Genomic DNA, 16547 nt, shown 5'->3' with positions numbered 1-16547 from the left:
AATTACAGATGGTTAATAAATACTGGAGATGGAGTAGAAACAACTGTCACTGTATAATATGGTCTTCAATGTGCGAATGAGGATGTCCTTAGATGTCCTCTTGTACAAAACCCATTAAGCCATGGTCACCTTAGCCATGAAGCTCCTCTACGTCACAGGAGAGGATTGAAAGATACCATGTAATCTCAGGTGAAGGAGAGCCCTCTAGTGGAAAATTATCAGGGCAGGCAGCAGCGCAGGAAAAAAAGCAGAGAAGTCAAAAAAGGAACGTTAGATTTAGTCCAGCGAGTTGAACTGCATCACTGACGCATGATGTGACTGACTCACTACATCCTCGTACTGATTTGAAAGACGTTTATCAACAAGTCTGCCTTGTGGAACTGTCAAGAATGTATTGAGGCTTGTGCTGTAGGTACTCAAATTAAAATCATTATTCCAAGGACATGCAACGTTCCTCATAGCCCTCACCTAAAAAGCTTGGGATGGGCCAGGTCAGGGAGCAGGGGATGCATTTTCGTAATAGATTTAAAAATCGAGTCTGAAGTAGCTGAGATGATTCCCACCTCCCACCCCCACCTCTACCCAGGGATTGTTAAAATAGGGTTTGACCATTGTTCCAGCTGCTTTAAACAGAATGCAGTTCACTGTATTGTTTATCTTGTAACTAAGAAGAAAATTCTGAAGTGCTTTCTCCCCCTAATGCTTGACCATAATACATGCCTGAGATTATAATACCAGATGTTTACAGAAATTTTCATGCTCTCTTGGTCAGATTTAAAAATCTGAAAACTTTGCAGTTTAAAATGATTTATTGGTATTAATGATGTATATAGAGAGATTTCTAAAATCATGTGTGGGGAAATACCCTGCTGTACTCTGCAATTCACACATGCATTCTTTAAAAAAAAATGTGTATCATTAGGATTGAGGCCCTTGCTCATAGCTCTATTATTGACCATCATCCATGAGCCCCTTTCAAAGGGTCAGAAAGCATGTTTCCAGGCAACAAGAAAGTGACTTTGAAGCTTGTGCCCTTCAAAGCCTGTGTAAGATACATCGCCAACCAGCGCGGTAGAACTGGAGGGTGAAAATGCGGACTTGGCACATTTTAGCTAAAACCACAATTGCCTATGTTTCGAGTCTGTGACACTGGAGAGTCTCTAACTGTCTAGTTGGCAAAGCTGACTTGTCATTTTCTGACAAATAGCTGTATGGAGAAAATAGCTATAGCAAGGGCTTCAAGGACCATCTAAGGTCTGCTACCTTCCTTGCAGCCTGCCCAGTGTATTATGCATCCTGAATCTAGTTCATTCATTCACTCATTCATCCACTCATTCTTTCATCCAGTTCTTGAGCCTAGTTTTTGAGCCTAACTGGGGCCAGGTTTTACTCTCCGGAGATACACTGGTGAACAAAACAAACAAGACCTTTTTCCTGATAGGGAGTCCTGCAGAGGTGGTGAACCTTCAACTCATAACCAAAATTGGAAATTTTCCAGGAGGAAAGATAAATATAAGTTTATACACAGTGATAAAAACTTACAGAAGAAAAGGAATATGGTGCCCTGGGAGAGAACCCTGGGTGGCTTTATTCAGACTGGGGGTCAGAAAAGACCTCTGAAATGGTGATGTTTAAGCTGAAAACCAAAGACACATGGTATTCCCTGTACAGCAGGTGCTTAAAAAGTATTCTTTGCTTTGAGAAATGTTTAACCAGCTCTCAGGTCGTCCTAACTGCAGAGGATCCTCCTGGCTGTGACTCCCAGTGCAACCTCACCCTTTCCTTATTTGCCACCAGCCGGTGTATGTTCTTTCTGGTGCTCTCAGGTTCTGGCAGCCCCTGGAGACCCTGCCATGTCAACATAAGCTATAATGGAAGTGAAACAGTTGGCCCTCAGTGCTACTTGCAGAGATGAACAAAGGTTATTCTCATGAATATATATATTACGAAGCGTTTCAGCAGTCTACAGAGCGCTTATCCTAACCGTAGGACCCTGCCCTTGATCGCTGCTGTGGTGCAGAGTAAAAAGCAGGCGGCCTTTGGAATTCAGCAGATCTGGATTTGAACCTAGCCCTGTAACCTTCAACAGAGACTTCATAGTCTGTTTTGTCATCTGTAAAATGAAGGTAAACTCACTGGAAACTCTCAAGGTTTTGTGAGGATTCACGGAATGCACCCAGGCACAGAGTAGAAGGCAGTCACCAAACCTTCATTGCAATCCCCTGGACATCTTTCTTTCTGGATTTGGTCCAGGAGAGGACCTGGGGTTACCAGGCAGGGTGATTATTCAGAACCTGGGAGCAAGGGTCAGGAACACACAGGCAGAAGCCCAGGTAAGTGGGTGGGGCTTACCTAGAAGGAGGAAGAGGGGCTATGCATTAGGGCTCCTTAAGACTTATGGGAGTTAGAGCACAGGAAAGAGTCCTTTCTAGGTTCCCAGGGACAGGGATGTACACAGGATAAGAGGTAAGTCCCCCTCGAGACCCAAGACCCATAGGTAGCTGCTGGAGAGATGGGCAGGGTAGGGCAAATAGGGAAGGCAGTAAACTACAGGAGGAGAAACTTACTGCCGATAAGACGTATGGCTTATCTATGAACGTTATGTGCGATTATGATCGAATCCCTCTTAATCCCTTACAGATAAGTACAGATACTTCCAGCTTGAGAAAGGCAGATCCGAAAGGTCGGAGTGCACTGTTGGCTGATATCCAGCAAGGAACTCGCCTACGAAAAGTCACGCAGATCAATGACCGCAGTGCCCCACAGATCGAGAGTAAGTGAGCCTCTGGGCCACGCCTGCTGAGAGCCAAAGGCAGGCCGCCTGAGGCTCAGCCAGTCACCCCAGGCTTGTTTAGGGCAGGGGCCACAGTTGTTACCCAGGACACACATCAGGCCATCTGAGACCTGCTCAACGTACAGTCCACGTGGGCAAGAGAATCAGAGCTACCCTTCCAGGGCTGCAGATGGTTTCTAGCATATCTACCATCTCTTTTCAAATGCTTAAAAAGAAACTTTATAAGATAACTTTTAATTATGGTAAAATACACATATAAAATTCACCATTTTAACCATTTTAAAGTGTCCAATTCAGTGGCATTTATACATTCACAATGTGATTGCAACCATCACCTGTCTATTTCTAGAATATTTCCATCGCCCCAAAAGGAAACCCCATACCCATCAATATTCCCTCCCTACTCCCTCTGTCCCCCAGTCTACTAAATCTACTTTCTGTCTCTATGGATTTGCCTATTCTGGACATTTCATATAAATAGAATCATACGATATGTGGCCTTTTGTGATTGGCTCCTTTCTCTTCACATAATATTTTTACAGCTCATCCATGTTGTAGCAATGTATCAGTACTTTCCTTCTTTTTATTGTTGAATAGTAATTCATTGGATGAAAGTACCACATTGTGTTTATCCATTGTGTGGCAACATTTAAAGATCACTTGCCCTGTGTCAACATAGTCTTCAAACTCAATGAGAGAATAATTAAAGTCTCACAGGATCATATGACTATAGGCTTCTATGTCTTCTAGAGTATGATGATTCAAAAGGAGCCTTGTGCTTGGGTCAGATGACCCATGTTGAGTTCTGATCCTGCTACCAGACAAATCAGGAAACCTCCCTGAGCTTCAGTTTGCTCATCTGCAAAATGGGGGGGATAATAATACCTGCCTGCTTTTTTTGGGTCAAGATTGTTGAAGGTTTAAAAAATATATGCAGAACTATTTTTCAGTGTAAGGTATTATGTTTCCATATATTTTGCAATCATGCATAATGGTAATTCTCAAAAATAGTCCTAAAATTAATTGTATCGAGTATCTGTAATTATATACGTTAATATGTAAGGGTAGACAAATTATTTTAAGAAATATTTTCAATATTGATTACAATAAAAATTAGTTTCTGGCTAGACCCACTATCTAATTAGTTAAGCCCAGTTAACAGATAAATCCATTTTATTGGACCACACACTTGCTTATCATTCCAGTGAAGAGGTAATGTGTACTGTTAATACTTGGAATAATCTGGCCACATTCATCCACCAGGGGGCATTGCGCCATGATTTCTCTGTGCATATTAGCTTCAGGCTATGAAAATTTTCTGCCAGGAATTCTTGTAAGCTGAATGTCTTCTCATTTTATGCAGTTGGTAATCACACACATCTGGAAGTGAGTGACTTCTAGAATTAGTGACATCTCTTCTCAAGGGCTCACGAGCTCTCTCCTCCATAGGGAAAAAAAGGGGGCAGGGAAGAGCGCAGGGCTCGGGGAGTGGGAGCTGGGGAGACAAAGAAGGAAAACGCCAAAGCAGAAATCACTGCAGACCTTTGCTTCCTGCTTACAAGTTCCGGGCCAGGCTTCGTGGACAAGAGGTTAAAATTACTGCCTGCATCAAATCGGGGGATTTTCTTGGTCTAGTCCTCCCACAAGAGTCAAGCTGAAAACAAGGCAAGCTCTATACCTCCAGTGTTCGGGTTTTCTAACTTGAAGGGTCCTGCCAGTTCCCCCTTTGGCATCTACTAAATGGCAGTGCAGGGATGCCTTGCTTTTGATCCCTTTTCAGAGCGGTCACTACTGATGGTTCTTTGGTGGCCTGAAGAGGGGGACAGACAGGCCTAGATATGAATTTACAGGGCATCAAGGCAGAAGTGCTTGAGAAAGACACCGAGGAGAAGGGTAACCCTGGAGGCAGGAGAAGGGGAAGACAGCCATGGGCAGTGTTAGACCACAGCCAGGGTGAGAGTTGGAGGCTCAGCTCTACTCACATACTTGCCTCTTCTCTTTAAAGATTCTAAAGGAACCAACAAAGAAGGAGGAGGTCCTGCAAACTCCCGAGGCGGGAGCACACCCCCAACCCTGGGAGATCTGTTTGCTGGTGGCTTTCCGGTGTTACGCCCAGCAGGCCAGAGGGATGCAGCAGGTAAGGAAGGGTTCAGGCTGGCTACCTTCTGACCCCTGTCTCCTTACCTTGTGGAACCAATGGGGCAATCCTCACCTGCCATTAAGGTGACATGTTTAGAGTGACAGTCAGGTAGTAGGAGATCTTGTATTTGGAAGCCTAAGCACCGGAAGTTTCCAAGACACAGAATTGTTTTTAAGGGATCTTTGAAATCTTCGTCCTGTTTAAATCATCCTACTGTAATCATTGAAGAATGAGTTACCATAGTGTAGAGTGTCTAGCAGTGGTGTGATGGTGGCTCATGTCAGTCACAGTAGATGATCTTAGTGACATCACTGCAGACTCACTGGCAATGGTGAGTGGTCATGATTCTCCATCATCATATCCGTTCAGTATTGCTGTGTAACAAACCCTACATGTTAGGGACTCTAAATAAACCATTTATTTAGCTTACAGCTCTATGGGTTGGCGGTTAGGGTGGCCCCAGCTGGGCCCCCTCTAGCATCTACCCATAGGGTAGGTGGCTTTGCTAATGTTACATTTCTTGTATCTCTGGTGCTTCCGCTGGGACAGCTGGCCTGACTGATCCATCTGGTCTCTCAGTATCTAGCAGACTGTTCAGGCTTGTTTTCATTGTGGTGGCAGGGTTCCAGCAGAGAGGACAGTCCTGTGCCCAGGGCTGGGAGACTGGAATCCTTGGCAGAACAGGGTAGAGGTGGAATGGAACAGGAAGGCTGGTGCCACACAGCAGACAATCTGATCACTTGAGCTGGTCTTGTCTCAGAGGAGGACAGCGCGTTTATGCTGGCAGGAAACTTGGGGCTGGTCCAGCTGGCCGTCTTGGGTGACAGCTGCTGCACCTGAGGCCTGCAGTGGACATGCGGGAAGAGTGTCTACCATGCAGTTCACTGACACCATGCTGGACAGCGACCGTCATCACCACCCACTCCCTTGGGTTTCTCCTACTTCTACCCGCTGAGCTAACTCAGAACTTGTTTCGCTTCCAGGTGGCAAGATAGGGCAGGGCCCTGGTTCCCGAGCGCCTTCTCCCCGGCTTCCCACCAAAGCTATAAGCAGCCCACTCAACGCCCCCGCATCTCCCAGGCTAGGCAATGCCTCGGAGGCTCATGGCGCTGCCAGGACAGTCCCCCCTCGCCCCAGCATGCCCGCCCCGCCTCCTCCCACCCCGCCCCCACCGCCCCCGCCCCCGCCCTTACCCCCACCCCTGCCCCCGTCCTCCCCCATCAAAGCCCCGCTGGTGTCCCCACCTGGCCCACCAGCGAAAGGGAGCCCCTCAGTGGTTCCATCCCTGGTGGTTGCACCCGCTTTGCCCTGCACACCTCCCCCTCCGCCTCCGCCACCTCCGCCACCTCCGCCAACTCCGCCAACTCCACCCCCGCCGCCCCCTGCCCTGGTTCCCAGTGACAAGGCAGTGAAACCTCAGCTAGCGCCTTTGCATCTACCGCCCATCCCACCCCCGCTCCCTCTCCTCCCACCTTGTGGGTATCCGGGACTCCAAGCCGATGCTGCCAGCCCTGCCCAAGATGTTCAGGAGCCTCCAGCCCCGCCGCCCCCGCCACCCCCACCCCCCCTTTACGCCTCGTGCATCCCCAGGTCCTCTTTGCCTGCACCCCCTTTGCCAGGCGCTAACAGCAGTGAAACCCCACCCCCGCTGCCCCCCAAATCCCCCAGCTTCCAGGCCCAGCCACCGAAGCCCAGCGTGCAGGTGCCACCTGCCCCTCCGGGATCTCAGACGTTCCTGCAGAAGAAAAGGCCAGGCAGAGGCGCCGGTAAGTACTACAGTTCTGGTTTTGGGGTGCTGTGTCAGAGGATGAGTTGACTGTTGGCAGCAACTATGGAGGTGCTTCTGTGGGCCATTTGGGAACAACCGGGGATGTTTTAAATCTTGGGACTTTGTCTTAGAACAGACCTGTTCAGTGCCCCTGTGGAGCACAATAAAAACTTGTTGTATGGGCTTCATACTGGAGGTATTCATGTTAGAGACAGGAAATCAAGAGAGTGAGCCTGGAAGACTTGTTGAAGATCACACAGACCACATTACAGGGATTCTGGCCTTGATCACCATTACTAGCTGTGTGACCCTGGGCAACCACGTAGCCTCTCTGTGCTTCCTTCTTGTCTGTGAAATGGTAATAGCAATAGTTCCCCGAAAATGCATTTGTTGGAACAGTGAGATCTAGAGAAGGATCATTCGTTTTTACTTTGTTGAAACAGTGAGATCTAGAGAAGGGTCATTCGTTTTTACTATCACCATTCAGACTCCAAATCTACTCCCAGGGTGGAGGTGGCTGAGGGTGCAGTTGTTTCCAGAACCAGCTCTCCTGTTTGATTTTTGCCTGACTTAATTACAGTCTGGCTTCTGGCCAGAATCTTGAGTGGCCTCAGTAGATTAGATTAGCCCTTAGCCTTATTTTTGGCAAGTTTTCCAGCTGACTCAAAAAAATTGAGGGTCCATATTTTCAGCCAAACATTGAAAAGAATCATGTATCCAGCAGAGATGATTATGATTGAATATATATGCCCCATGGCTGTGATTTCCATGAAGTGGTAAGGCTTCTATCACCTTCTGTGTCCTTCTAAAGGACACACTACACATCCACACACACCCATGTACACACACATACTCATCCACACATGCAAACACACTCAAAAACACCCACACATACCCTCCAACAAACAGCCACAGTTATACATACACACACATATTCCTCGGTTTTTCAGAAAATCTTTTGATGCAGGAAGTTTCTTAAATGTGTATCTTTAAATTAAGAATGATACAAGCTCATTGTAGAAAAAACAGGAAAAAATTGAAATCACCCATAATAACATCACCCAGAAACAGAAACTGTGTTTCCTGTCTTTTTTTCCTGAATATATCCACATTTATCCATGGTTAACACTATTTTTTATGTACTATTTTCTGTTGTTTTTATTTAATATTAAAAACAATTCCGATATAATCTGATATTTGTCATATCATTAAAATATACCTATGAGCATGTTAATAAGATAATTAATATATACTAGTGTTAGAGATTTAGGTTGATTCCATTTTTTGTTATTATAAATAATATCACAGGAAATAAATACTTTTATAGCAATTGTAGTCACATTTTGGATTTTTTTTTTAAAGATGGGTTCCTGAAAGGGAATTCCTGATACAAAAAGCAAAAATATTTTTAAGGCTTTTGGTTACAGGAAATAAGGTTTTAATCATTCTCTTTCCAGCTGACTAATCACTTATCATAAGATCCAACACTGGTACTGGGGAGCCCCATCTGACACTTGTGATTCTTAAATATTTAAGGCATGGTGGGAAAAAAAACAAACTATGCTTTACATTCAGAGAGATCTGAGTTCAAGTCCAGCCTTCTCATCCACGCCTGTGTAACTTCATGCCATTTTTTTAATGCTCTTGAACCTTGCTTTTTTTTTAGTTTGACAAATGGAAATAGCAATAATAACACATCTCACATAGGATTGTTATGCATATTAAATGAGAAAATGTGCCTGAAGTGCTTTGCAGGTAGCTAGGTCTCGGCATGATTTCCCTTCCTTCTCCCTAACCATGTGGAGGGGCAGCTTTTCACCCAGAACAAGGGTCAGCAGCCCCATAGCCGCTTTATTTAGTCCACTTGTGGGAGCAGGTAAATCCTAGTGGACCCCAGTACAGAGGAAAGAAAGACCAGCAAGGGGGAGGGTGGGGACTGGGGAGGGGGAGGGAAGAGGGTGGGAGCTGCAGGGCAGGTGCTCTGACAGCAGCCAGCCATGGAGGAGAACAGCTGTTGAGCCGGGAGCCATCACCAGCTCCAGAGCAGCAAACCCGAGGCCAGGAATGGATGCAAGTCTGGCCTCTCTCGCTGTATCTTTGGACATGAAACTTAATTTTCCATGAGCAATATGAGGATAATTTCTGCTTCAGGCCAAGCGTGGGGAAGAGGAGGAGGTTGTCATTGTGAACGTCTTGGAACAGATAATAATGGTGCAGTTGTCATCCCTTCAAGAGCGGAGCAACCTGTGTTGATGTGCCAAGACAGTGGGGTTATTAATTGCCAGATGAGCCATAAAGAACAGTCTTGGCAAAGGAGAGTGAGGGTCCCACAGGGGTTGTCAGGAAAGGTTTGATGAGTAGGTGGGATTTGAGTTGGGTCCTGGTGGGCAGGTAGGATATAGATTGACTGGAAGGAGAAACGAGGGTCTGCAATGCAGGGGAACCAGTGTGAACAGAAACACGGGGCCAGGCTCAGAGCCCCAGACAGCTTGTTCATCCGGCCTCCCTCTGAGCCTCACCTGCTTAGACTCTGCAGTGGTTCCCCTGTCTTAGGCTGTCATCATCGTGAATACAATCACAACAGCTAACATTTACTGAACCCTTACCACATGCCTCTGGACTTTAATCAACTCTTTTAACCCCCTCAACAAACCTAAGAGGTATGTATATTATTATTATTCCCGTTTTATAGATGAGAGAACTGAGGCACAAAGAAGTTGTGTTATTATTCCAGCAGGAGAACTGGGAGTCAGTCACAGGCAGGGTGGCTTGAGAGGCTTTTTATCACCTATCGTGTTACATCCAAAGAGCTCAGTATCTCACCTCTTGCAGGAAGTTAGAGCATCTGCCATCCTATATCTAATAAGCCGTCCTCTTCTTTCAGGGACCAGTGGGGGAAAGCTAAACCCACCCCCGGCACCCCCTGCCAGGTCACCCACCACGGAGCTTTCAAGCAGGAGCCAGCAGGCCCCAGCCTGGACCCCGACCCAGCAGCCCGGAGGTCAGCTGCGGAATGGAAGCCTGCATATCATGGGTAAGCGGGGCCCACCATCTGCCGTGCTGGCTGTCAGTGAGGAGTGGTTTCCTCTGGCCTGGGGGGAGTCGCCCAGCCCACAGTGCTGTCATTTCAGAGTCTGTGCTTAAAATCAGGGGGCTCACTCTAGCACAGAACAACCTACAGGTTGTGTTAAAGAGGATTTTTCTTGAGGCTTTCAAGAGGGAAAACCCACTCTCCAACCTTCTGATTGATAGTAGAAAGAGAGAAGATAACCAACATTTGACCTGTGTGCGTGTTTGACTGTCTGTCTGTCTCCTTGGAGAAATCAGGCATCAGCCAGAAAGATAGACTGATTTGGACAAGGTGAGAGGATGGATGGAAGGCCTGCCAGCAGGGGGACAATTAGGACAAAAACCCTGCAATAGGAGAGAAAGTCATCTGGGTCAGATGTGACTAAAAATCTTTGGATCCCTTTGTGGGCTGAGCTACTGTCAGACACAAAGCCTAGATCACAAAGAAGGGCCTCCAAGCATGAAAGGGCCACAAGACCCCTCTCCTCTTGCCATCAGGCACCCAGGGCAGAACCCATTTGCTTTGGGAAGCCCAGGTCCCCAGCTGGGTGCAGGCTGTTCTCTCTCCTTCCTACCAGCCAGGCTGAGGACTCCTGTCCTGCCCACCCCTCCCCAGCATAGTCCTCCCCAGGAGCACAGCAGGGGCTTCAGGCCACAGGACTTTGCCAGTCCCTTGTTGCTGTCAGGTTCCCCACCTCTGACTTTGGACCCTGGAGAGGCCTGTGGTGCTTCTGCTCCCTGTAGAAGCTTGAAGTAAGTTGGAGTAGAGGATGGGGAGAGTCTGTTGATTTCACTTTTCCTGATTCGCTATATCCCAGCTAAACAATACAATCTGAGAGGTGAACGGATGTCTTAGGGGGGATAGCCCTGCCGTTAAAACCTTGCACAGGGGCGGGCAAATCTGTGTACTTCTGGAAGTTGTCAGCACTTGGGTCATCATAGTAACCAGAGTAATTTTGCCATTTCCCATGTGTGCAGATGACTTTGAGTCTAAATTCACGTTCCATTCTATGGAAGACTTTCCTCCTCCGGACGAGTATAAACCATGCCAGAAGATTTACCCCAGCAAGATCCCCAGAAGTGAGTACCGCCCTGATAAGACTCCTGGTTTTCCCTGACTGGCCACAGGCTGTGTAAGGGGATGACCCCAGGATTTCAGTGTACTACTACAAGGAGGCAGTGCTGTTCATACTTTTGGAAGTTTCAGAACATTTATTAGTCCTAATCCCCAAGGGTTCATTTAGAGGCTTCTTACTGAACACCAGGTTCAATTATTTGGCATGGGATGTGGACGCCTAAATTTACCACTGGCCCCTCCCCAACACTGGGGCTTTTGACTAGGGAGCTAAATACCCAAGACGACAGCAAAATGGATCCAGGAACTTTGCATTAATAGTTGGGGAAGAACCCAAACCCCCAGTTCAAAACCCTGACAGACTGTGAAACAGAGAGTGCCCTTAGGTCAACGGTTCGTACCCTGGCTACGCATTAGCGTGACCTAGAGAGCTTTTAAAACTCCGAAGGCCAGGCTGCACCTTGATCAACTAAATCAGAATATCCAGGGTGGGACCTAGATGTCAGTGTTTTTGAAAGCTGCCAGGTGATTCCAATATCCATCCAAAGCTGAAAATCTCAGCCCAGGGAGCGCCTTCCTCCTTCTGATTTCATTGGGAGGCCAGGCTCCAAGAGACACCTTCACTTGGCTGACCTGTCCAGCCCTGAGAGTGGACGAGGAAGACTGGCGGCCTGCCCTTCGTGGCCAAAAGGGCAAGGAGTCAAATACTCTAGGAACTCAGGAAGCAAAGAAAAGCATGGTAGGTGTTGACCGCTGCCTACTAATTAATGTAATTCTTGTCCAGTGCTGATTCAATCCAACTGGCAGAAGCTGGTAAGAGGGAGGCAGAGCCTACAACATGGGGTGAGGGTCCAATGTGTTTGCCACCCCACAACGTGAGTAAGGCCCCCAACCGCAGACATCTGTGGAGCAGCATGGAAAATCATCAGTGTCCAGGGTTAGCCCAAGACCAGGAACCCAGCTTTCTGACCCTCTCCTTGCAGTGGTGCCTTGGCGAAGTCCCTTCCCCAGGGTTCAGCTTCCTGCAGGGCAGACCAAGGAGTGCCAGTCTGCTCTCTGCTCAGGTCCAAGGTCCTCTCGGGGTCAGCCTGGGCAGATCTTTCTCTGCTGGAAGAGAAAGGGAGAGGGGAGGAGAATAAAGATGGACAGAGGGAAATTGTCCCATCTGGGGTTTAAATAAACTATGACAAGATATGGTGGTGGAGGAGACAGGTGCTGGGTCTGGCTCCTGTTCTTGCTCAGTCCAAGCTCAGCAGATGGGTGTGAACTGTCCACCTTGCTCCAGGCACCATGCTGGCACCAGAGACTATGAGGTATAAGAAACAAGGTCCCTACCATCGAGCTGTGACCGTGCACATTCCTGAGATAGAAGTGGGAGAAATTAATCTCTTCACGATGGAGAGTCCTAATGACTGATTGTTTAAAGTGCAGAGGGCACCACGGCAGGTGTGAGGGTGGAGGTGGAGGCTAGGGACCTGAAGGCATAGAGAGAGGTAACATTTCCACATAGGTGGAAAGACATTCCAGGCTGAGCACTGCATGCACCCAGGAGAGAGGCACGATAGTGTTTGGGGCATTTAGGACCTACGAGCAAGTCCCATGAGGTGTGTAAGGGCGCAGGCTGCCTGGATAGGACGGCACAGGCTGCCAGAGATGTTAGGCCTTGAGGGGCAGTGTCAATAAATAACATTTCTTTCCCCATCATGTGGAATGTTTACAAGAGTCACACGGATGAAGATCTAAGTGTGTTTATTGGAGGACAGCTTAGATAACAGCCGACTCCCTAATACTGCACCCTAGCATGAGGCTTGTGCCTCCCCCAGGCAAGGGGACTTACAGATGAGGGGTCTGCGGCTGGCCTCCTGGCAGCCACAGAGCCGGCCTCAGAGAGCTTTCCGCGTGCCCAGGAGGGCAGGACAGGATATTCCTGCATAAATGGGCAGTCAGATTTCAAAGAGAGGACCTAGAAGGGGCCAGGCTGCACATGGCTGGTCCCTTCTCTTCACCTTTCTGGAAAAAGAGGGCAGAGAGAGCCTCGGTGTGTTACCCTATGGGAGGTGCCTATGCACGAAAAGAAGAGGACAAGGAGGTGTGTTTCCTCCTAACATGAAAGATGTCTTCTCCCTTTGAAGACGTTGGAACTTGAACCTATAAGCAGAGAAGAACGGTCAGTAAAATACTAACCACTGCCAGCACAGTAAGTGACCCTATTGTGGACCCCGCAGATGTGCCTGGCATGGTTCCGGGCACTCTGCAGACCTTACCATAAGTCCTTAATGGAGGAAGTTTACACATAGGGAAAAGGAGGTCCAGAGAGGCCAAGTGACTTGCCTGAAGCCTCACAGCAAGTTAGAGGCAGAGCCAGGAATTTCAAATCCAGGTATTTCTCGGCCAGAGCCAGTGCTGCTTCCACGCGGCCACGGTGAACTCTGAGAAGGGATGTGATGAGATCTCCGTTGAGTCAGATGACCGGTAGCTTGATCAGAGGAGGTAGAGACCACAGTCAGGAAAGCTGTGGCCTTGATCACAGTCCATGGGAGGGAGGATGGATGCGGGTGAGGGTGGCCGGGGTTTGGGGATGCAGACCTTGGGAGGAATGGGGGAAATGGAGGGGCCAAGGACTGCTGAGTGTCTGCCTGGGCCTGGATGGATGATGTGGCTCCAAGAAGAAAAAGCGGGAAGGGAGCTGGTTTCAGGAGGAGGCAAGATTATCAGTCAGGCCAAGTTGAGTTGGGTGGAGAGCTGCAAGGGGGAGGTGACCTGGGGCAGGTCAAGCGAGGAGTATACAGGTCTGAGGCTGAGGGGTACAGTCAGGAATGGAACTAGATTTGTGGGTCATTAGTTTGGAGCCCTATCCTAAACCAGGGGTCAGCAAATGTTTTCTTTAAGGGGCCAGAAAGGACACCTTTGACGTTCTGTGGGCCATTTGGCCTCTGTCATGACTACTCAGCTCTGCTACTTTGACATGAAAACAGCCATAGACAATATGTAAGCAAATGGGCATGGCTGTCTTCCAGTAAAACTTTATTTGTGAAAGCAGGTGCTGGCTGGATATGATCTGCTGGCTGTATTTTGCTGACCTCTCTGCCCTAAACCACCCCCAAAAAACAGAATTTTAAAGATCATTATTATCCAGCCTTTCTCAGTATTGTGCTGTGGAGTCCTTCAACCTTCAAACTCAGTACATTCTAGTCTAAAGTCAGCTGCATTTTGAGCCCATGGTGCCTAGTCTCATCCTGAGAGTAGAATAAAAGCTACATCCCCCACAGCTCACCCGGAGGGCACAGGTGGCAGTCTGTGCTGGGTGTCTCTTCTTTCAGAGAGATGTTCAAATCAGTGTCCACGCCAAAATAAGTAATCCCGTAATGATCAGGATGGAACAGTTAAAACCAAAAAAAATCAATGAGCTGTTAACGAACTGACATCCTACAGACTAGAAAGGTCATTTGCCATTTCAAAAAGAATATGCAATTTTCGATTGATGTGGCGTTGGCAGACACAAAATGCTTCAGGAGCCTCCTAGCACAGCTCAGCGAGCGGGTTCCTGCCACCCTTGTGAGCCGTGGCGGAGAACCTTGTTAACTGTGTGAGTGTGAGTATGTATGATACAGGCCATGCCTGTCTGACTGCGTTTCTTCGTACGGTTTTCCTCTTGTATTTCCTTCGTTGACCTGGTAACCCACGATTCGAGTTCTTCATGGTCGGGGAGATAGCGTTGGTTCTGTCAGATGATGTGTTTTCACGCTCTTTTGTAGCGGTTCTGGGGCTCTGTCTCCTCCAGCCTGCTTGCTTTCTCTCTGTTCTCCCGATGCACAAACAGCACACGGATACCCTAAGGCTTAGCTCATCCCGGTGCCATCTTCACTGTCTCCACTTAGCAAGTGAGAGCCTCGTTCTTTGGTAGATGATTTTGTCCAATTTTTAAATGTTTTTAAAAGACATTAGTAAGTTAAACAGAATCACCATCTGACCCAGCAATTCCACTCCTGGGTATATCCCCAAAAGAAATGAAAACAGGTGTTCAAACAAGAGCTTATAGACAAATATTCATAGCAGCACTATTCCCAATAGCTGAAAGCTAGAAACAATCCGAATACCCATCAACTGGGGAATGGATGGACAAAATGTGGAGTAGCTTTGCGATAGAATATTACTGGGCAATAAAAAGGACTGAAGTAGTGGTCCGTGCTCCGACATGGATGAACCTTGAAAACATGCTAAGTGAAAGAAGCCAGACATAAAAGCCACATATTGTAGGATTCCATTCATATGGAATATCCCAAATAGGCAAATTCAAAGACATAGAAAGTAGATTTAGCAGTTGCCGAGGGCAGGGAGTATGGAGAATGGGGAGTGACTGCTAATGGGTACCAGTTTCCTTTTGGGGTGATGAAAATGTTTTGGAACTAGATAGTAGGGATGGTTGCACAACAAAGTGAAAGTACTAAATGTCATTAATGGTAAATTTTATGTTATATGTATTTTACCACAATAAAAAGAAAGTGAAAAAATTCTGTCACTAGGAAACTTTGGGGGAAAATGCCCACAAATATTTATTAACATAATGATGGTAGAAAGGTGAAGTCATCATCATATCGACAGATATTTATTGAGGCCCTTAGCTGCTGGAGATTTAGATAAATGATCCCCCTGACACACCCTTGAGAAATTCACAATTTGGTGAAGGACAGACAGGAGGAGAGACAGACACCCAGACATAATGTTTCAGTCTGGTGTTCCCAGCAAAACCATCCTCATCATGGTCAGCTTAGTGGGAAGGTGGCTGATTAGAAATTTGACTGTTTTCATCCCAACTCTTTTTTTTTTTTTTACTTTTAATAGTGGCTAAAAAGTACGTAACATGAAATTTACCATCTTAATGATTTTTAAGTGTACAGTCCAATAGTGTTAAATGCATTCACATTGCCATGCAACCAATTTCCAGAACTTTTCACCTTGTAAAACTGAAACTCTGGACCCACTGAGCAACTCCGTATTCTCCCCTCCCCTCAGCCCCTGGCAACCACCTTTCTACTTTCTGGCCCTGTAGCTTTGTGGGTTTGACTGCTCCTGGTCCCTCATATAAGTAGAACCATGCAATATTTGACTTTTTGAGACTGACTTATTTCACTTAGCATAATGATGTTCTCAAGGTTCATTCATGCTACAGCGTATGTCAAAATTTCCTGCCTTTCTAAGGCCAAATAATATTCCATTGTAAATTTTTTTTTACCATGTTTTGTTTATCTATTCTTCCATCAGTAGACACTTGGGTGGCTTCCATCTTTTGGCTGCTGTGAACAATGCTGCTATGTATGGGAGTGAACCAGTAACTCTTTGAGACCCTGCTTTCAATTCTTTTATGTATATACCCAGAAGTGGAATTGCTGGATGATATGATAATTCCTTTTTTAATTTTTTGAGGAACTGCTATACTGTTTTCCATTTTACATTCCTTCCAACAGCACACAGGTGTTCCAGTTTCTCCACATCGTTGCCAACTCTTGGTATTTTCTGGTTTTGGTGTTTTGTTTGTAGCCATCTTGATGGATGTGAAGTGGTATCTCATTGTGGCCCAACTCCTTTTTTAAAATAGAGTCATTTACCCTTATAGCAAAACTAGCTACCGTTATTTCTATTAGCAGAGAAACTTCTCCACCAAGCACTGCAGTAACTTTAACAGTACTGGGTGGTTCACGTT

The 16547-nt window shown here is 46.9% G+C and overlaps 1 protein-coding gene across 2 annotated transcripts in view; it reads left to right on the top strand.

Annotated features, from left to right (window-relative positions):
• The window catches only part of WIPF3 (WAS/WASL interacting protein family member 3), a 70808-nt gene that overhangs the window by 44836 nt on the left and 9425 nt on the right, over window positions 1-16547 (top strand). For both annotated transcript variants that reach the window (XR_004321436.1, XM_032483786.1), the window contains exons 3-7: window positions 2641-2773; window positions 4800-4931; window positions 5918-6700; window positions 9587-9736; window positions 10750-10851. Coding sequence is in view for 1 of the 2 variants with exons in the window: in XM_032483786.1 (XP_032339677.1) it covers window positions 2641-2773; window positions 4800-4931; window positions 5918-6700; window positions 9587-9736; window positions 10750-10851 (1300 nt within the window). In the remaining variant the exon portion in view is untranslated. The remainder of the gene's footprint in view (window positions 1-2640; window positions 2774-4799; window positions 4932-5917; window positions 6701-9586; window positions 9737-10749; window positions 10852-16547) is intronic.

The sequence above is a fragment of the Camelus ferus genome, chromosome 7, assembly GCF_009834535.1.
Source record: "Camelus ferus isolate YT-003-E chromosome 7, BCGSAC_Cfer_1.0, whole genome shotgun sequence".
NCBI lineage: Eukaryota > Metazoa > Chordata > Mammalia > Artiodactyla > Camelidae > Camelus > Camelus ferus.
Note: the sequence above shows the minus strand (reverse complement) of the source record. Positions and strands in the feature narration are given on the sequence as shown.